General features: G+C 51.2%; 1 protein-coding gene across 4 annotated transcripts in view; it reads right to left on the minus strand.

Moving 5' to 3' along the window:
- The window catches only part of LOC132008179 (mitochondrial antiviral-signaling protein-like), a 37,688-nt gene extending 16,793 nt beyond the window's left edge, over positions 1 to 20,895 (minus strand). For 2 of the 4 annotated variants that reach the window (XR_009401556.1, XM_059386602.1), the window contains exons 1-8: positions 14,616 to 14,710; positions 10,946 to 11,138; positions 9,590 to 9,764; positions 8,253 to 8,425; positions 7,427 to 7,583; positions 5,883 to 6,394; positions 4,597 to 4,938; positions 3,020 to 3,115 (exon numbers count right to left, since the gene is read on the minus strand). Coding sequence is in view for 3 of the 4 variants with exons in the window: in XM_059386602.1 (XP_059242585.1) it covers positions 3,026 to 3,115; positions 4,597 to 4,938; positions 5,883 to 6,394; positions 7,427 to 7,583; positions 8,253 to 8,425; positions 9,590 to 9,764; positions 10,946 to 11,065 (1,569 nt within the window). In the remaining variant the exon portion in view is untranslated. Of the gene's footprint in view, positions 1 to 3,019; positions 3,116 to 3,900; positions 4,939 to 5,882; positions 6,395 to 7,426; positions 7,584 to 8,252; positions 8,426 to 9,589; positions 9,765 to 10,945; positions 11,139 to 14,615; positions 14,711 to 20,717 lie in introns of those variants that run through there. The other 2 variants (XM_059386601.1, XM_059386600.1) reach the window with 2 other exon arrangements.
- Positions 20,896 to 21,502: the final 607 nt, after the last annotated feature.

The raw sequence follows: 21,502 nt of genomic DNA on the forward strand, positions 1-21,502 counted from the left end.
GGATGGATGTTTGCTATACCAAACTGGCCTCTGGAGGCCGGGCCTTGTAGCCTGTGCCCCCTGCCTTGCCTCTCAGAGCCTCAGGCCATTAAGCCTGGGCACCAATCATGCACACACAGTGATGACAGTCCTATTGTTACAACATCCTTCAGACCATTAGTTATAATATTGCACATTATTACACTATCGCAACACGGGGCAGATCTTGGCACACCAGGCAGGAACGTGATGGTGTGAGATCTTGTTTTAAATGGAGTCCCCAGCTCCAGACATGCAAACAGCTGTGGGTCATGAGCAAGAGTAGGAAACTTCTAGGTCTGGGGTTTGGGGTCACAGCGTTCCCTTGCACGTTCTCCTCTGGTCCTTGCTCCCTCCCAGTGTTGCAGACTAGCTATATACATTGGGTCAGAATGGTGCCCCTTGCCTAGGGCTGAGGACTGAGCAAGTTGATCTGTGTAAAATGCTTAGTCCAGTGCCTGGCACACAGCAAGGTATGGGGAAAGCAGCAGCCCTGGGTATTACTATCATTGTCACCAGCTACTGCGGGAGTGCGGAATGCTGGGGGACTGTGCCCGATACCAAGTGTAAGCCTCATGGCCCTAGGCTACAGGGAAGAAAACAGAAAGGTGAGCAGAGGGGAAACATGGGATTCTCATCCATGGAGACTAGTCACTTCTAGCACAGATTAGATCAGGAATGCCAAACACTACTTTCGCTGGGGGAAGGTGAGGCCAATTTACAGAGAGCAAGTGACCTCAAGGCCTGAATGACTCCATTCCTAGGAGACTCCTAGAGAGCAAGAGACATACTGTGAAATTTGAATCTAGCCCAGACAGGTCATTTCTGCCTCCTGGAAGGGTTCTATCAGAGCCTGGCAGAGGCCCCCGATGCAATGGCAAGCTGCCACTGGACATACCCAGATGTCGCCTCTCTGGGACAGGAGCGTAGCCAGACCCCTCCAAGGACCCCTCCAAGGACCTTGTCCATGGAGGCAGCCCCTTTGGTCTCCTCTCACTAAGATGGGAACCCAATGCTGCTCACTCTTTGAACTGCTTCACATGGGATTTCCCCCACAGAGACCAAGCAACTAAGAAGGGAATGCCTAATGCTGCCTCAGCAGGAAACAGAAGGCCTTTATCAAAAATTCTCCCAGCTGATAGCTCCACTCCTTCTTCATTTGACAGCATAGTTTTGCCTGTTTTTTTTTTTAAGATTTTTTTTATTTATTTGACAGACAGAGATCACAAGTAGGCAGAGAGGCAGGCAGAGAGAGAGGGGGCAGCAGGCTCCCCACTGAGCAGAGAGCCCGACCCGGGGCTTGATTCCAGGACCCTGAGACCATGACCCGAGCCAAAAGCAGAGGCTTAACCCACTGAGCCACCCAGTTGCCCCAGTTTTGCCTGTTCTTAAACAAGGAAGGAATAAATGGCGTATGATGGTAAATTAAAAATATATATATATTCTCCCAGCCAAGTGTGCCTCGCCCCTTGGTTTTCTGCACTCCTCAGTCTCTGAGTAATAAAAGGAACCAGTACAGAAAAAGGGGAAATCAGGCAGGAATGAACAAGACTGGCTATCAGTCCATAATTGTTGAAGCTGGATGATGGGCATGGGCTGGGGGTGGGGGGCGTGTTCTCATTCTATTTTCTCTGACATTTATTTCTGATATACATTTTCTTATGTTCTATTTTGTATGTGAAAGTTTTTCATAATAAACAATGTTTCTTGAAAGAATCTGTGAATAACCCAAAGCCCAGGAGGCTAAGGGCCATCTTCTTGATCTCTTACCAGAAATTCCCCCTAAATCAGATGAAATCTGAGTGTATCCAGCAAGGAAAATATGGTGAGGGCACAGCACTGGTCTGGCTTTAGTAGGTCATCAAACAAGGTCCATGTTTCTCACGGGGAGAAAAGCTGTGGTGGCTCTTGGGTTTTGAGGAAAATGTTTCAGCGGGAGAGAGAAGGTGAAGAGGGTACTCTGACTGAGTCCACCCTAACCCACTGGGACTTGGGACGGCGCTGGGCCTCTGGCCCCACCCCAGCCTTTTCCCTGAGGTGAAGTGTGTTCTCCCAAGCCTCCAAGGATAGGTGGCTGGGCCTCACACTGGGGGCAGACGTCCTCTCTCCCTTCCTGGGGTTCTGGCCTCCATATGGTCCAGGTCATGGTGATGGGGGTAACCTATCTGTATCACCCTCCTATGCACCCCCTCCTGCGGCTGAAAGCCATACTCCAAACCCAGGATTTCTGAAATCGGAAACATCGTATCAACTATCCCAAGACATCTCCCGGCCACAGGCCTCATTACTCTGGCCAATTCCCAACCCTGCTTGAAGTTGGCATTTTAGAGGCCTTTGGTTGACAAGAGCCCAAACAGGCCTGCTGTTTCAGGCCAGATTAGGGCTCCTGGGCAGCATCAGGTGAAAAGTGCCTCGTAGGTCCCTGAATGATTCCTACGTACCTTACCGAAAGGCGTCTCCCACATGGCTGGTCACTGTTTGAAATTCCACCAGCAAAGTAGTATCCTTTGGGACTATACATTGCTTTCTTGAGATAATCTTTTCCAAAGCTACCCTGGGAAAGTCACACATTAAAACTATACCGGTGTATGAACTGTTTACTGACCCGGGTATCTGAGAGGGAGGGAGAGCACAGAGGGCTGGCTAAGAGCAAGGGTGACAAGGAGTGGTCCAGACAGCTTGGGTAGGGACCTCTCCTAGTTTCAGGGTGCAGGCTGTTGGGTTCAGAGTGAGGGTTGAAAAGATGTTTAGGGGCACCTGGGTCAGTAAGTGTCTGCCTTCAGCCCAGGTCATGATCCCAGGGTCCTGGGATTGGGCCCTTCCCCCTCTCCCACTCCCCCTGCTTCTTGTGTTCCCTCTCTCACCGTTTCTCTCTGTCAAATAAATAAATAAAATCTTAAGGAAAAGTTTAGAGGGAAAGGGACAGGTCACTCAAGGTAGAGGTCACTGAAGCCACCTATAAAGCAAGGCTGTAGCAGCCAAAGCAGGGTCGAGAACCTACCAGCTGTCAGTTTGGGGGTACCTCCCCAGGAGCTAGCCTTTGTCTCTTGCAGAGCACAGGAATGGAAGTGGCTCCTGGGGTTCCAGAGATGGCTGCCTGGAAAAAAACACCCATGAAGATATTCGCCAATCCATCTGGCTGCCGGAGAGGCACCCCAACCCTCACCCTGCACAGCTGCCCCAGTGGGTGTGCCTCCTTTCCCACCCGCCAGTGACTCAGTGCACAGGACAACGGAGGCTGGGAGGGGAGGCTGTAGGATCTGCATCTGCCTTGTAAGCTTGAAGCCAAGCGCTCCAGCCCCTCCATGTTTATAACAGCATGTACCCAACCCTTAATAAATGCCAGGAACCATTCTAAGATTGGTGTACATAAAATCATTTAATCCTCACCACACTGGAAGATCTATTTTCTTACACATAGAAGTTTTAGTATTTCATCCCTATTTTACAGCTGAGGAAACAGAGGCACAGAGAGGTTAATCAAGAGCGCAGAGGGACAGAGCACAGAGTGAGTGAAAGTTAAGAGTGGGGTACAGGCCCACCCTACACTACAGAGCAGCACCCTGACTCACTGGGCACTCTGCCTCTGCTACCCTCGTATCTACCAGGCGGCACAGGGGAGAGGTAGGGGGAGTTGTCGGTGTTCACCAACTCTGGGTCAGGCACTTGACAAACACTTGTGTGCTTCAATCTCAGAAGAACCCAGTGGAGATGCGCCATGATACTCACTGCCCATGTGCAGAAGCAAGACCAGAGAAGTCTGACCATCTGCCAAGGCCACACAGCCCAGGAAGGGGTGGAGCTGAAATCCAAACCTTGGTCTGAGCTCTGCCTGGCAGGCCTATCCTCCCCAAATACGCCCTCCTCCCAGCTAAAGAGCATAGAGACCAGAAGGGAAGGAAAGGAAGATGGGGGTGAGGAGGCTGGAGAGAGGCTTCAGAGGCAGTCCTTAGCCCAGCAGCTTACATTCCCCAAGGTCCAGGAGAATGTCTGGACCTCCTCCACCTCTTGAGGGACCACAAGCAGCCATGTCCCTGTAGATGGACCACCCTGATGCTCCTAGAGCAATGGCTGGGCTTTTGGGGTCTGGAGCAAGGTCCTGTGGAGGTCCGCCCTGCCCCACCACTGCCACTGCACATCTGCTAGCCACCCAGCACAAGGGCAGGATGGGGGGCATTGCCAACCAGTGGTACTTCTTGATCTGTGGACTCAGACAAATGGGTATACAGCCTGGATGGGCATACCTCACCTCCTCCAGAGAATAAAGGTGATAATCCAGATTGCAGGGTAGGCAAGGTCTGTAGCATATGGAGAGGGCATGAGCTGGGACAGAAATGTGGCCTGAGGCCCCCTGGCTCCCCTCTGACCCAGGCTCCACCAGCCCCACAAAAGGGACAAGGTAGGAAGACAGCACAGTCCGTGCTTGGGCTGGATGTCCTCTGGGTAAGGGAGCAGATTCCCAGCACAGAGGACCCAGAGGCTTCACTGGAGCAGGCGCCGCCTGTAGACCACTGTCAGGAACAAGGCCAGGAACACCCCAGTAGCAGCTGCCCTGAGCCACGGAGCCCAGGTGCTGACCTGGATGTAATCCTCCTCCTCCAGGGGCTCCGGGGTGGCACGCGGCCCAGGATTACCCTCCAGCAGGTCAACGCTGGGGTCCTGGGTCACTTGGATCCTAATGGAATCTACCGACTGGTACTCGTTCTCCTCTGGGGCATTGTCAGGCCCCGCGTCCAACGACTTGCTGTAGCTGAGGGCCAGGTCCGCAGAGCAGCCCGAGAATGGCTCACTTTCTACCCGGGAGGCCAGACAGCCTGGCTTGCTCAGCTCCAACTCGGACTCCCAGCCAGAAGAGCTGGGGTTTGGTTCGGGCAAGCTGTCTCTGGTGGAGATGGTGGGCCCTGGAGCTCCTGCAGTCTCCTGGGAAAGAAAGGAGGGGCTGAAAGGGACTGGGGATGGCAGGGAGACAGCCAAGTTGCATGACCCCATTTCCAGCCAGGCCATGAACTAGCATTCCAACCCTCCAATTCCCAGCCCAAAGTCCAGAAAGGAAGCCGCCCCCTCTTGGAGACTCAACCCACTGATGGTACGGGAGGGCAGTGGGGGATTCAGGGACCAAGGCTCTGCTGGCTGGGGTACCAGTGGTGACTTCCTCCAATGTACCCCTCTTGCTACTCACTGGCCTGCCTGTAAGTTCACCCCCACCCTCCTGGAGCCCTTGGTCGCTATGGCCCCATCCCACTCTGATGTTCTGCCTGGGTGGAGGGCCATGGAGCAGCCACAGCGTCAGAGCCCTGCCATGGGCCTAAAGGGTCCCCTGGACTTGGTTGCTCCAGGCAGACAGCAGCTACAGGGCTGCAAGGGCTTGCCCCAGCCATGAAGCAGGGGGGCGGGGGAGGGGCACTGCTGCATCAGTGTGGCTACCTCCAGCATGTTAGTCCCATCTAAGACTGCAGTCAGTAAGGACTGGCTCGTGGTGAGGCAGACTGGATATTCCAGTGGTAAGGAGCAGGGCACTGAAGCAGGCAGGCCGCCCCGTGCTGCCCCTCATTGTTCAGTCTGCAACACACACTACTGAGCTCCATGGGTAGCTGCAAGCTCTAAATGGGCTAAGGCACATGATCAGGGGGATGGCCATCATGCCCAACCGTCCCAAGGCATCTGCACTCAGGGGCTTGAAGGATTATTATTACTCTAAAGGGTGTATGTGGGGTCTGGAAGATGCTAGATCTCAGCTAGCCCTACACCCTCGAGGAGCAGCACTGGGATATCCCAGGCTAGAGATGGACTGGGGACTGGAAAGCGTCCGAGGACAGGGCTAGAGGGAAAAGCCTGGATCACTGCTGGACAGCGCAAAGACTCACCCCTGAGGGTGTGTGGCTCCTGACGGTGGGCACAGTGCTGGCGGGCGCCTTGCTGGGCACCGTGCTTGTGGACATCCTGGGCTCGGGCACCAAGCCTGTAGGCACTCTGGGTGCTGCTGTGCCAGCACGCACTGAGTTGATGGGTAGTTTGGATGGTGGCAGACTTGTGAGCACATTAGTGGCTACTGCCCCTGAGGGTTTTGAGCTGGCAGGCAACTTGGAAGGCACTGCTCTGTCAAGTGCTGAGCTGGCAGGAACCCTGGAGGACACAATGCTGGTGGTCAGTGAGCTTGTGGACACCCCAGGCCCCGTGGAGCAGACGCCGGCCTCACGATGGTCACCAGAGCCCCCTGCACAGGCCAAGCCCATGGATGAGGAGGAGGTGCCAGCAGATGGCGCTGCCGCGGAGGGTGCAGGCAAACGGCTCGCCCTGTGGGTGGAACGGCTCAGGGGCTGGAAGGAGACAGATGGAGACACAGGCCCACGGGATGAGGGGAGGCTGGAGGCCGTGCCTGCAGGGGGCAAAATAAAAGGGGAGACACAAATCACAGGACCGTTACTCTAAAATCACAGTCACCCTGGGATCAGAAGGCTGAAGAGCCACTGTGCCCTAGCTCAAGTCCCTACTGCCTCCAAGCCCCCCAACTTCTTACCCAGGGAATCTCCACAGTCCCTTTGGTCACTGTGCCCAGGCCTGGGTCCTTGGACCTATATATCCTTAGTCCTTGACCTAAAGCCGAGTCTTCTAAGAGTGAAATGGTCCCTCTCCCTAAAAGCATCTAGGAGCTTAAAGATCACTCATTATCCTCTGCTCTTTCTTCTCCTGCCTGGGACACCCTCCTTTCCTCCTGTGTCTGCTCCTTATCTTGGGGGAAATTCTGGATGCTCCTCCCTCTGCCACCTTCCTCTCCCCGCCCATAGGAGCAATTCTGGACCAGGCAGAAGAGCTCCCAGCAGTCACAGGGCACCAGAGGCCCCTCTTCCCTTACCTGTACCCACACCCTCTGCAGTGTGATTGTCAGTCCTCTCATCCAGGGATGGAGTCTATTTCCTGACTCCTTGACTCTGCGCTGGCCTCCGTGACCTGCTCTGGCTCACAGAATGAGGCAGGATGAAACTGCCAGGGTGAGTCTTTGCCCAGGAGCCTGCTCTCTCAGAATTCTGCTCAGCTGCCATGAAATAGACTTGTCTGGTGAAGGACGAGGACTCGCTGAAGAGAACCAAGGTGCCCCAGCAGAGCGTACGTGTGTTTGGGCATCAACGTGTATACAAGAGGGAATTCAGCCGAGACCTGAAGAACTACCCTGAACCAGCCCAAATTGCTCACCCACAGAATCATGAGCTAAATCGTTATATTTTAAGCTACTAAATGTGGGAACAGTTTGCTACACAGAAAATATGGATATGCCCTCTAAGGAACTGAGTTGCTCCCTAAGGTAAACTCCCTTTATTCCCCCTTGCCTCCTGTCCAAGGGGGGCAACTCTAAGTCTTCACCCTCACTGGGAGGTTGGAGAGGCCCCAGAACTCCAGATTCCACACATACCTGGTGTGTGGGCACCGCCTAGTTCTGTGTCCTGCTCTTGATGTCCACTGAAGGTCAGAGGGTTGAAGGCCGCCATGTCAGAGGAGGTTTCCAGGGGGCCAGCGGGCCTCCTCAGGACATCCCCAGAATGGGGCATCGGTGGGACTTTCTTTGAACTCTGCAAGAGGGAAAATATAAATGAGGCAATTGCTTTTCCCAGGAGTGGGCATCTCCTACAGGTCTCAGCCCATAGCACGAAGTACAGAAACTGAGGAAGCCCCTAGCCCGGGCTTTGGTCATTGCCAGACCCTGTCTACAGGAACCTACCTCACCAAAAACACACACTGTCCCATGGGGAGTCTCTATTCATCTGCCTTGCCCTGTAAAAGGTTCCCCTCTCTGATACTATTGCACAGACCCCTTTCTTGGGCTTCAAGTTCATGGTCTGACATCTCCTGGACATCCCAACAGAATCAGCCATTTCTGCTCTGAATCAGCTTTACTGGCAATAAGTACTCCAACCACCCCATTACCTCCTGCTTCCCCAGTACCCCTCCACTGTTCATTCCCTGGTCCCTCGATATAGCTCACCTCGTCACACAAACCACTGCAAAGACCACAAAACTGTGGCTTCACCGCTGGCTGGTAAGAGGATTGAGCACTACCACAGGGTGAAGCCCAGCTTAGCAGTCTGAAAGCTGGTTTGGAGCCTACCTCCACCGAGGGAGCCCTGAGGTTCCGAGCAGAGATTAGACATGGTTTGTGGGTGGGAGATAAGAGAGCTTCTAGAAGCTGGAAAGATAGGAACACAAAAGCAGGAGGCCCAAAGTAGACTGTGAGGACACACCTCTTCCGGGGACTCTGCTGGCTGGGTATCCTGGACTGGCAAGGGGAAACTTGGCTCCTCCTCTCTGTAGCCGTTGTGGGGGGCCCTGGGGGCCACAGCAGGTTTAGAGGACCGTGGAACCTCAGCAGGAACTAACTGTGGCTCCACTGGGGCTGGAGGCCGGTTCCGGACCCCTGGAGGCAAAGACAGAGTGATGTCAAGGGGGAATCATGGATGCTCCCAATGACAGGAAAGGCCTGCGTGCTCCTGGACCCCCAGGTCAATGACTATCAGCCCCCACCCCCAACTCCCAAAGCTGTCCTGATGTAGGGTGTACTTAGAAGAGACAAGACTCATTGAGTGGGAGGCAGTAGCGGGAGGGAGAGAGGAAGGTAGGGAGGACAAAAACCAGGAGAGGTAGAAGGAGTAGGGTGGGAGAGGTTGGGGGGGCCATGGGGGGCACTCCACAAGCCTCTCACAACCCAGACTGGGTCAGCGGTCACCACTTCTCTCTCCCCTGTCATTCTGGAACCCAGTGGCTTTCTCCTCCTCTTTGTTGGTGGCTGTCCCCCTTAACTGACCCCTCAGAAAGAAGGATGGAAGGGAGAGAGAGGGAGAGGGAGGGAGGGAAAGAAAAAAAAGAAAAGCAAACAGGAGGCTCTTCTAAGGCTGTAAATCTCGTCAGGGTCTCAGGAGTTGTCTCTAGTCTAAATCATAAATAGGGCTGGCTTGAATTTTCTTCCTGTCATGACCCCTCCGACCTGACCTCACCAGACCCCTCTGGCCACTTGGCCCGGAAGGGTAACTCTGCGGCTAGGGTGGAGGACTGAGAAGACTCCAGGGGAAGCAAGGGGGAGAGGAAGAGATGAGGGAGAGGAAGGAAGGAAACCATGAGGAAGAAAGAGGAGACAGTGACGGGGGAAGGGAAGAGTAGAGTAGAGGGGAGAGAAGGCCGTCAGCTGAACGAGAGACAAGAGGAAGTGAGAAAGAGGAGGGAAGCAAATGTCACAGCCACAAAAATTAGAGGAAGTCCCATCTGGTGAGCACATGGGAGGTGTCCAGTCCCACATCCATCATCTCGTGGTACCAACCACAGTCCTACAATGTAGATGTCTGGCCGTGAGTCCCATTTTACAGAGGGGAAGACTGAGGTTTAGAGAAATTAAGGGACTTGGCCGAAGGGACATGGCTAACAAGAAGCTAAGCTGTGATCCACACCCAGGTTTGTCTACCGCGTAAGAGTCATGGGAGGGAAAGTGACAGAGGGAGGCAGGAGTACAGAGGGGAGGGGAGAGGCTGAATGGAGGCCAAGGGAACTAACAGGGGTTCCACAAGGAGGGCCACAGCAGGAAGCTCACCGGGCAGGTTGCTGTAGTAGATGCGAGCCACTTCGTCAGCAAGATCCACCAGCTCACAGGCCCTTAGTGCACTGATGAGGGACTCCACCCAGCCGATCCGCCGCCGAAGGCTGTTGAAGAGCTCCCAGAGGGTGCCCTGGTTCCCAGAGAGCTGGCAAGAGGCCCGCAGTCGGTCCTGGAAGACACAGCCAGCTGCCCTGCTCAAGCCAGGGGGCCCTGGCCCCTTCCCCACTCAGAGGGGACAGTTGCAGAGAGAGGCTCCAAGTAGCCCCAAGAGCAAGGCAGCCATCTGAAACTCAGTCAGAGCCCAGGACAAGGCCAGTGTTTGGGCCCAAGTTTAAAGGCAGTTACCAGGAAACAGGCTCTTACTGTGTGCCAGGCCCTGTGCTCAGGATGCTGAGAGCTACTGTCCCGACTCTACTGGTGAGGAAACAAGCTTAGCAGAAATAAGGTAACAAAGATCCTATGGACAGATCCTAGTTAGTCCTTCACCAAAGCCTGGGGTTTGCTCAGGTAGCCCCGAAGGCAAAAAGAAAGGGTTTGGATTAACAGCAGAGGAAAGGTACAGAGGAAACAGAAGACGAAAAGGAGGTAAAGGGACAGAGAGAGGAAGCCAATGCTAAGAATCAGGAGGTTGGGATGCTGGGAGACTCTGATAAGGAGTCTCAGGGCAGAGGAGGTTTTATGGGCACTGAATTCCCACATGCAGACGGGCAAACAGAGAGCAGAAACGAAGACCCATAGGAAACATATCCTGCAGAACTAGTCAGGAGGCACCCCCTATGCCCCCTAATTCAAGGGAGGGGGCCCGAATCCCAACAGCCACAGGCCCGCACCACCATCAGCACAGCCGCGTGGTGGCAGCAGAGAGCCGGAGCCACTGGGAGCAGCTAGAACTGGGAGGCGGCCAGCCCCACTTCTCTTGGGGCTACAGCCAGTTCTGAGAGGCTAGGGCAGTCTGGCTCCCGCGAGCTGTCAAAACTGAGCCCTGGGCTCCCTGTCAGGACAGGGTCCCGTGATAAGGTGAATGGAGTCAACACGGAGCAGGAACAATGACAAGAGACGACGTCAAGGAAAGTCTCGAGGGGAGCACGTGAGGGGACCGAAGCCCAGACATCTCAGGCAGCCAGCACCCTACTTTTTTAGCACTACACCGTATGGACGCAAGAGGGAGCTCAGCTACGTGGGAAAAGGCCAGCTTGAACCACACTTCATTCTGCAAGTTAGAGAAGCGTCAAGGTCAAGAAGCAGGATGCAGAAGATGGAAAAGGAAGGAGTTGGCCCTGGCTTTGGCGGAAAGCTCCGAGCCCCATGCCCCTGCACCGAGTCAGTCAGAATCCCATGCCCCCAGCTCACCTGGTCACTTGTGGTGAGGCAGGACAGGTAAGGCAGTATCTCCAGAACATGAATGCGGTCGACAAAACTGCTGTAATGGTAGCGGATATACTCGTAAGTCTTTTCCTCTGCAAACGTCATCGCTGTCTAGGTTCTGAAGTGATGGCGGGTTCTGGCCCATAAAAGGACAGATGGGGGAGGGGGGGTAAAAAGGCTGGAAAAGAAAGCACACCACTTATGGTAACAGAGTTGGGAATGGGGTGGGACAAAAGGCAATGATTCCTTTCTTTCTCAATTCTCTGGAGTGCTTGCTTCTTTCTTTAATCGTCTAATTTTATGACTGCCTGAGTCCCAGAGGCCCTCAAGAAATTTGCTTAAAAACGAATTGATGACCGGGGCGCCTGGGTGGCTCAGTGGGTCAAAGCCTCTGCTTTCAGCTCAGGTCATGATTCCGGGGTCCTGGGATCGAGCCCTGCATCCAGCTCTCTGCTCAGCGGGGAGCCTGCCTCTCTGCCTACTTGTGATCTCTGTCAAATAAATAAATAAAACCTTTTAAAAAAATGAATTGATGACCAAAAGAAATCAGATCCAGCTCTAGGCCCCATTTCTTCCCTGCAGGCTGGTCAGTGTTGGGGAGGGCTCTGGCTCCCTGCCATTGTTCCAAGGTCTGTTTTGCCCCTAGCTGCTGACAGCAAGTGGGCTCCACCAAGAAGTGCTGCTTCCCTGGTGTGTACCAGGAAAAAAAAAAAAAAGAAAGAAAAGCCCAAAATAATAATAAGATCATCCTACTTTAAATGTGAAGAAAACAAAGTACCAAGAAATTAAGGGGCTTGCTAGTTAGTGGAAGAGCAAAAAACAGAAGTCTTCAGCCTCCAGGATCAGGTTCTTTCTAGAACATGACTGCAAGCCCACCATTAAGGCTTGTTGCATACATGTTCTTAGGATAGGAGGCTGGTTCCACTCACTGTGTGATCTGGGGCAAATTACCAGTCCTTTGCAGGTTTCTCTTCACCCCTAAAATGGCTTAGAGAGCTTGTTTTGACAACACAATAGTTCAACCACATAAGGTTCACATTTAGAAGTGCCTCAATTACTAGCAATTGCTACTAGTTGCTTAGGTAGCACTTACCACAATTTGCAATTATAGATGGGGTTGTCTGCGAGTTTCTTACCTGCCTCCCCGCTCAGGGAGAGCTGCAGGGAATAAAAGGGACAAGATCTCTGCCATCATCCAATTTATATTCTATTGGGGTGGGACAGATAACAAATGAGTAAACATATACATATATAAGAATTCCAGACATTAATCATGGAAAATAAAGCAGGGTAATGAGACAGAACCCCTGGAGAAAGGTATGTTGCATGGATGGAGGTGGTCAGGGAAGTCTTTCTGAATCCCTGACATTTGAGCTGAGGCCTTCTGGGCTGTAACAAGATCAGCTCTGGGGGTGGGGGTTGGAGGGCGGCACAGCAAATTAGAAGTCCTAAGGCGTAAATGAGCTTGGCGTGTTTGAAGAACAGAAAACGGGTCTGAGGGGTCCAGGTTTAGAAAGCTAGGGGGAGGGGCAGAGATCAAGATCAAGGAGGTTAGGAGAGGTGGCTCATGTGGGGTGTTGCAGGAAAGGACTTTGGGGGTTACTTTGGGGGGGGGGTGAGATGGGAGGCCATCAGGGGGTTCTGAGCAGGGAAGGGAGAGGACTGAACTTTTGTTAAAGACCTCCCTGGTAGTTGTGAAAACCTGGACTGTGGAGGGACCAGGATGGAAGCAGGGAGATAAATCAGGAGGCTAAAGGAAGGGGCCACAGGATGGGGATGGCGGGAATGCTGCCCTGGGAGGTGGTGAGAGGTGCTTGGGTTCCTGGTGTGCTGCGGATGTGGGAAGTGAGGAAGAGAGAAGAATCAAGGATGCTCAGGTGTTGGTGGACGGAGGGTGCCATTCAGGCAGGCTAGAGAATCTGGTGGAGAAGCTGTGGTACAGAGAGGTCTCCAAAGCTCCATTTTGAACAAGTGAAGCTTAAGATGCTGGAACATGTCCAAGTAGGTTTTGTAGGAAGGAAGGGGTCAGAAGACAGAGGGTCAGGCTGGAGCAAACACATAGGTGCCTGGCGTGGGCGGACTCTAGGCCTCATAGCCTCATGTTACATGCCTTGCTTTGTTAGCCACCAGGGGCGACATTCCTGCTGGTTAATGTGTTAATGACAGAGGTCAAGAGGATCAAGGCGATTTGGTGTTGGGGGGGGGGGGGCTCCTCTGAGCCTTCAGGAGGTGAGCAAAGAACAACTCTAAGGTGGCCAAATGATCCTTTCTCCTTCTCTTCCATGGCATCCAGAGAGGTACCAGGAGAGAGTCAAGTAATACATTCTTCTGCATCTGAGCCTCAGCCCTTAGGCATAAGAGTTTGGGAAGTATGGGGACTCCTGGGTGGCTCAGTTGGTGAAGCATCTCCCTTCAACTCAGGTCATGATCCCAGGGTCCTGGGATCGAGTCTGGAAGCAGGCTCCTTGCTCGGGCAGTTCTCCCTTGGCCTGCCGCTCCCCCTGCTCTCTCCGTCTGACAAATAAATAAAACCTTTTAAAAAGGAGGTGGGGGTGGGGAGTATGAAGTATAACATGCTCCAACCAAAAAGAAAGGAAGCCCATATTGTTCACATTTATTCACCGTTCCACTATAGGCGGGCCCATCCTAAGTTTCTTTCATTTAGGAGAGGAGAAATGATGCCAGGTTGCACAAGCAGTCAGGATTTGAACCCAGGACCTGCTGCCTCTTTGCAGCTCACCATAACACCTTGCAGAATATATGCCCTGCTGCAGCAAGTGAGACTCACAGCCCCAGAGGGACCGAGGGCACGGCTTGTGTGAGGGGAGTTGTGTGAGGGTGTGCCCCTGAGGCTGAAACATTTAGTCCCTTCTCTTTAAAGAACTGTAAATCGTTCAGACAAGCCCGAGTGCATTCCCTCTATGGCAGTCACGGTTCTCAGGCTGTTGACTGTACTTCCAAAAGTTTTTGCGACTCCACAGCATGCGCATGAGAACGTCGATTTTTTTTTATTTGTTTTTGTTTTTGTTTTCCCAGCATCTCCTTCCCGTCTCAGAGAAGGGCAGACCGACGCTGCGAGGAGAGCTGTCTCCCTGAACGCCCCGGAGGCTCTGAGAGCGTCCAGGAAAGAAATAACAACCGGCCGAGAGGGGCGAGGCCTCACCGACTGGGCTCCGATTGCTGGATGGGACCAGGACCAGGCTCGCTGAGGGAGGGAGGCTGTTCTGAGCAGCTGTCACCCCCGAGAACTGTCATGGCTCCGGGGAGGACGGCGGCCCCAGACTTGTAGGCGCGGCCCCGGCTCCGGGAGGTTGGCGCGCCCGGGCCAGGCCTCGCCCGGGAGTCACCCTCGGCCTGCGTGGAGGCTGCAGGAGCTCCGCAACCGGCGCCTGCCTTCTTCCCGCCCAACTTCCCCTCCAGTCCGGGCAGACGCCCCGCGCCACCCCCGGGGCTGGCTGAGGCTCGTGGAGTCCTCGCTGCGGCGAACTGCTCGTGGGCTCTTCCCCAGCCCCACGCACCCAGTGGCGTCCCTGACCCCCGAGCGCCCGGGCGGACTCCAAGTCCCACTCGGCTCTTGACGCCGCTGGCCACCTCCCCGAACGGGATCCGCGAGCCCTGAGCCGACGGGACAGAGGGCCCAGGAAGGCTAACTTACCTCGGGTAGCCACGACTCCGCGACCCGCCGACCTCCGCGGACACTCCGGAACCCTCCCCAGCAGGGAGGGGGCGCGGCGGGGAGAGGCGGGACCGCGCGGCCATTGGCCAGACGGCGGGGGCGGGGCTTCTCGGCCCACCAGAGCCAGAGGGCAGTGGGCGGGGGACGCTTGGCCTTGGCTCCCGGACCTGGACACGCCAGACCGCGCTCCCGGACCGACCTAGGTCCCTGCTGCGGCGTAGAGGATCAGATTATTTTCTTTCCTTGTTTGTCTCGAGCAACGTCCAGGGGAAATCCAGAATCCAAGTGGACGGCCGACCTCGGAGTCAGTGGTCGGCTGGGTCACCGTGCTCCCTACGCTAAGCAATCACTCCTCCCGCCAAGTAATTTGAAGGGGGAGGGTCTTTATGTCATTTGTACCCGGGCACCTAGGACCTGGCACGTAGTTAGTGCTCAATAAATATAGGGTGATACGCGAAGTTCACAGGGCGACTCCTGGGGAAGCAGGATCGCGGTGGGAGGAAGCTGGGTAGGTAAGAGCTGGGCAGGGGCACCGCGATTGACTTGCCCCGCCTGCTGGGTGTGGGTCTTTAGTGCTGCGTGGGAAGCTTCTCTGCGCAAGGGTCTGAGGCAGGTACTTCCCCACAGTGCCAACTGCCTGGCCCTTCCTCTGCTTGGGGCAGAAGCCAGCAATTACTAAGCCACCACTGTGTTCCAGGTACAGGCTTAAAGTCTTATACCCTAGAACCCACTAAATACTCTCACAATAACCAGGTTGAGGTTTATTTTTCCCGGTTTTAAGAGATATTAAAAGATTCAGAAAATGGCAGTTCTTACTAAACTTAAACATGCCAAGTCTATCACCCAGCCACCACTCTCTTAGCTGTGTGTCCAACTAAAAATGTACAGGATACCTAGTGTTCATAGTGGCTTTGTTCGCAATAGCCAAACTCTGGAAACAACCCAAAGTTTCCCTCAGCAGGAGAATGAAGAGACCAACAGTGGTGCACTCACATTATGGAATAGTATACAGCAGTGAAAAAGACAATCGATCACTACACATAACATGGATGACTGTCACCAGGATAAATGGGAACCACAGTTAACCAAGTAAAGCACAAAGAATACATCCTGTTTGTTCCTTCAGTGGCGAGCTAAGGCAAGGTTCGAAAATGGGCAAAACTCATCTACGTAAATAGAAATTACTTCTGGGTGGGCACAAGGGAAATTTTGCAGGGAATAGAAATGTTCTCTATCATTGTTTTAAAGATTTTTTTTTTCATTTATTTGAGAGAGAGAGCATGTGCATGACCAGGGGGAGGAACAGGGAGAGAAGCAGACTTCTTGCTGAGCAGGGAGCCTGACGTGGGGCTTGATCCTAGAACCCTGGGATCATGACCTGAGCTGAAGGCAGGCGATTAGCTGACTGAACCACCCAGCCACCCTGGTGTCCCAGAAATATTCTATATCTTGATGTGAGTGGTGGATATATGGGCTTGTACATATGTAAAAATGCATCAGCTGTACAGTCAAGATTGTTATACTTTATACTGCAACTTAAAAGTGAAAGACTGGGCACCTGAGTGGTTCAGTCAGTTAAGTGTCTGCCTTTGACTCAGGTCATGATCCCAGGGTAGGGAGATCAAGTCCTACTCCTGGCTCCACACTCAGTGGGGAGCTGGCTTGAGGTTCTCTCTCTCCTCTGGGGCTGGGGGAGGGGTGGGGAGGGTAGGGAAGTGGGAGGTGCTTTGACAGAGATCACATACAAATGCCTGAGTACACACCTATCTTAAAAGTTAGTGCTCCCAAACTAAGTCACAGGAAAATGCCTGAACACTTTTTAGATGAGATTTTATTTATTAGTAACCCTGTGGATATTTCACAACATTCAGCATTTACAAAATGTTATTATTACACCTGAACTCAACTAACTGTAATAAAGCTAGTATGTCTTATTTAGCCAAGACAGGGTGAATGTCAATTGGTTCGAGAATTCATCTTGCCTGCTACCTACTCCAATCCATGACCTCATATCTAATTCTTGCAGGAAGAACACGGGAGGGGCACCTGGGTGGCTCAGTGAGTTAAAGCCTCTGCCTTTGGCTCGGGTCATGATGTCAGGGTCCTGAGATCGAGCCCTGCATCGGGCTCTCTGCTCAGCAGGGAGCCTACTTCCCCCCTCTCTCTGTCTGCCTCTCTGCCTACTTGTGATCTCTCTCTCCCTGTGTCAAATAAATAAAAAATTAAAAAAAAAAAAAAGAATATGGGAGTGTGACGACTGGCTTCCAAATGCAGTTTTCACCCCTGTCTCTACCCTTATATTAGGAAAAAAAAAACAACAAACAAACAAACAAAAAAACACAGCTTTCTCAAAAACACAATGAGATACTATCTTAGCCCATTTGGGCTGCTGTCTGGGAGGCCCAGACAACAAACACTTATTTCTAATTCTGGAGGCTGGGAAGTCCAAGATCAAGGTGCCAGTAGATTTGGTGTCTCATAGACACTCACTTGCTACTTCAGAAACATAGTCTTCTTGCTGTCCTCACGTGATGCTTCCATCATGTAAGCAAGGGAGATCTCTGGGTCTCTTTTTTTTTTTTTAAGATTTATTTATTTATTTGACAGACAGAGATCACAAGTAGGCAGAGAGGCAGACAGAGAGAGAGGAGGAAGCAGGCTCCCTGCTGAGCAGAGAGCCCAATGTGGGGCTCGATCCCAGGACCCTGGGATCATGACCTGAGCCGAAAGCAGAGGCTTTAATCCACTGAGCCACCCAGGTGCCCCTCTGGGTCTCTTTTAAAGAGCACTAATTTGGAGCACCTGGGTGGCTCAGTGGGTTAAAGCCTCTGCCTTCCCCTCAGGTCATGATCCCAGGGTTCTGGGATCGAGCCCTGCATCCGGCTCTCTGCTCAGCAAGGAGCCTGCTTCCCCCGCGCTCTCTGCCGCATCTCTGCCTACTTGTGATATCTGTCTGTCAAATAAATAAATAAAATCTTTTAAAAATAAAAAAATAAAAGAGCACTAATTTGATCCATAAGTGCTCATCACTTCTCGGCCTTTTGGCTAAGATCAAGTGTGATCCATAAGTGCTCCACACTTGTGACCCAAATCACCTCCCGAAGATACCACCTCCAAATACCATCACATTGGAGAATGGATTTTAAAATATAAATGGGGGAGGGGACATAAACATTTGGTCTATAGCAGATACAAACCTTTAGAATGGCTACTATAAAACCAACAAACAAGAAAATAACAAGTGTTGGCAAGGATATGAAGAAACTGGAACCCTTGTACATTACTGGTACGAATGTGAAATGGCACAGCTGCTATGGGACAGGATGGCTGTTTATTGTGGTGTAACATATACAGAACATAAAATTTAACATATTCTAACCACTGGTAAGTGTACAGTTCTCTGGCAATATTCACACTGCTGTGCAGCCATCACCACCGTCCATTTCCAGAATTTTTCATCTTCTCCAACTGAACCTCTCTACCCATTAAACACTAAGTCTCCCCTCTCCATTGCTCCCCGGCTCCTAGAAGCTCCTATGCTACTTTATGTCTCTAGGAGTTTGACTGTTCTAGAGAGCTTATGTAAATGGAATGATACAATATTTGTCATTTCGTGACTGGCTTATTTCATGTAGCATAGTGTCTTCAAAGTGCATCCCTGTTATAGTATGTGTTAGAATTTCCTTCCTTTTGAAGGCTGAATCAGATTCCATTGTATGGAGAGACCACATTTTGTCCATTTGTCCACTGCTTCTACCTTTGGCCAGTTGTGAATAATGCTGCTGTGAACGTGGAGGTACAAATATCTGTTGAAGTCCCCGCTTTCGTTTCTGTGGGTATTCCTCCAGAAGGAGACTTGCCAGATCTTTTGATAATTCTATTTTTAAATTTTTGAGGAAATGGGTAGAGAGGTTCAGTTGGGAAAGATAAGAAAGTTCCGGCAATGGAAGGTGATAAAGGCTGCACAACAATGGATGTTCTTAATGCCAGGGAACTGCACACCCCACAATGGTTAGAATGGTAAATTTTATGTTATGTGTATGTTACCACAATGAAAATCCTGGCCTACATGGTCTCCTGCCACCTTTGCCTGGGATCCTAAGGAGGGTATATCATCTCATCTATGCTATTCTTGCCAAAACTCATAATCTGAAAACAATCATGGGGAAATGTCAAAAAACCCAAATGTGGGCCATTCAAGAAGTGTCACGTTCCATACAGTAGCCACTTTGCACCATAGCCATTTCCCACAAATTAAGGTATTGATGTAAAACTCAGTTACTCAGGGGCACCGGGGTGGCTCAGTGGGTTAAAGCCTCTGCCTTCGGCTCCGGTCATGATCCCAAGGTCCTGGGATCGAGCCCCACATCGGGCTCTCTGCTCAGCAGGGAGCCTGCTTCCTCCTCTCTCTCACTGCCTGCCTCTCAGCCTACTTGTGATCTCTATCTGTCAAATAAATAAATAAAATCTTTAAAAAAAAATAAAAAAATTAAAAAAATAAAACTCAGTTACTCAGCCCCACGAGCCACATTCTAAGTGCCATTTTTATATGGCTAATGGCTGCCACAGTACACAGCACAGATATTGTGTGGTTCTGTCATTGCAGAACATTCTACCAGAGAGTTTTAAAAAAAGATATACCGGACAGCACTGACCTACAGAATAACTCTCCAAAAATGTCAAGGAAAGACTGAGGAACTGTTCCTGATTAAACAAGAATAAAGAGATAGAACAACCGAAAGCAGTGGGAGATCCTGAATTGGACCCTGAAAGATAAAAAAGGACATTGGTGGGACAAATGTGGAACACTTACTAAGACTTTGGTTTAGTTAATAATACTCCATCTGTGCTAATTTTCTGATATTTATCATTGTGCTGTAGTTATGTAAGATGTAAACATTTTATTATTTTTGCAACTGTTTTGTAAGTCTGAAATTATTTCAAAATGAAAAATTTTTAAGTAAAATAAAATGTAAAGCCATCCCTATCTTGCTATTTATATTATTGTACCTTTTACAGTGGACTGTGTTCCACCCTATTTCATGAGTAGATTGCATTTTGGGGGCTTTTGAGGTTTTTATTTAAATTCCAGTTAGTTAACATACAGTGTAATATTACTTTCGGGTGTACAATATAGTGACTCAGCACTTCCATATGCCACCCAGGGCTCAATCATGACAACTGCTCTTCCCAATCCCCATCACTTGTTTCACCCACCCCACCCCCTCCAGTGAGGGCCTGTGGAATCCCCCTCCATAATAACCAAGCATAACCAAGCAGGTGGCCCAAGTCCCCAAGCGGGTGCTACTAGAAGGGCCGTGGCTTAGATGTGTTGACTCAGCAGCCACCAGCTCACGTTTCCCCCCGGAGAGCAGAGTCAGGCCCAAAGAATAGTGACAGACAGCCCCAAAAAGGGAAATGTTCTCATGTCTGAGGCCCTTCAGGGAGCTAAGACTGAAAAAACAAAATATAAACCTGTCTTTACAACCTTGTTTCAGAAAAGTTTTTAAACTGTTATTATTTAAACTATTTTATCTTTCACACTGCCAACTTCATTTCAAAAAAATTGATATATTTTCAGTAAAGCTGGGGAAAAATTTTATGCTTATATAGTTCCTATGGGGAAAACTAGAAATGCTTGATGAAGAAAATGGAAATCTGCACTCCTAAGGCTTCCACTCAGGAGAAACTGCCAGTGATATTCCAGTATTGTCTTTTCTTTCTTTCTTTCTTTCTTTTTTTTTTTTTAATAAAGATTAACTTATTTATCAGAGAGAGAGAGAGATGAGAGGCTGGGGGGGGTGGTGGGGAGGGAAGAGCAGAGGAGGAGAAGAATCCGAAGTAGACTCTCCACTGAGCACAGAGCGCACAGGGGGCTGGACCCCATGACCCTGAGATCACCACCAGAGCAGAAATCAAGAGTCCGATGCTTAAGTGACTGAGCCACCCAGGTGCCCCATGCCAGTGGCTTTTCACCTAGGATATGCTTTCCTGCAATACAGGGCCTCTGAGTCCTCTGGCTTCCAGGAGTCACCCTTAGACTCTCTGGACATAACAGGGTCTGGTATAAGCTCACCTTACCTTTCAGTGGTCTCAGGAGAAGAGGGCTTGTCAGCTTGTGGGTCAGTCCCTGCTGCAGATGGCTCTTCTGGGGCTCAGTCCCAGTGGTCAGTCTACTTGGCTTCTTCATCAGCCTCAGGACATTGTTTGCTGGTCACCTGCCACTCAGGCACTGCTCTCCTGTACTTTCTTCCCGAAAACCACTGACGTAAGTTGCTTGGCAACAGACATTTACCTAAAATTTGTGGGAAAACAAGCAAATGCGTGTGTGGGCAGGATATGGCTTGCAAGCTACCAGAGTTCACAGACGTCCCCCAGGACAGCCACCTTCCCCTGATCACATTCCTCCATGGCCCCAGCTTCCTACTGCAGCCTTCCTTGCTTTCAGCCCCTCATGCTCTCTCTTGTCCTAAGGCCCCTCCCCTAGGATCTGGAACCGGTGCAGAAAACAGAAAACACTGTGGTTCTTTTGTGCACAAAAGGGCTTTGTTTCTTGAAGCATAATTCTGTGAAATGTATCAATCTTAAGTGTGCCACTTGATTTTTACGGAAGTAAACACCTGTGCAGCCAGCACCTGGATCAAAATCAAGACTCTTTCTGCCTCTCAGAAAGTTCCCTTGTACCCCTTTATCAATCTCAACCCCAATTCATTATTCTGATTCCAACACCATAGTTTAGTTTTTGCCTGTTCTTGAATTTAATATAAATAAAATCAAATAATACATGCTCTTTGGTGTCTGGCATCTTTCACCCAGCATTTTTTTAAGTAATGTCTACTCCTAACAGGATACTCGAACTCAGGGTT

Source organism: Mustela nigripes, unplaced genomic scaffold (assembly GCF_022355385.1).
Source record: "Mustela nigripes isolate SB6536 unplaced genomic scaffold, MUSNIG.SB6536 HiC_scaffold_75, whole genome shotgun sequence".
In the NCBI taxonomy this organism is placed as follows: domain Eukaryota; kingdom Metazoa; phylum Chordata; class Mammalia; order Carnivora; family Mustelidae; genus Mustela; species Mustela nigripes.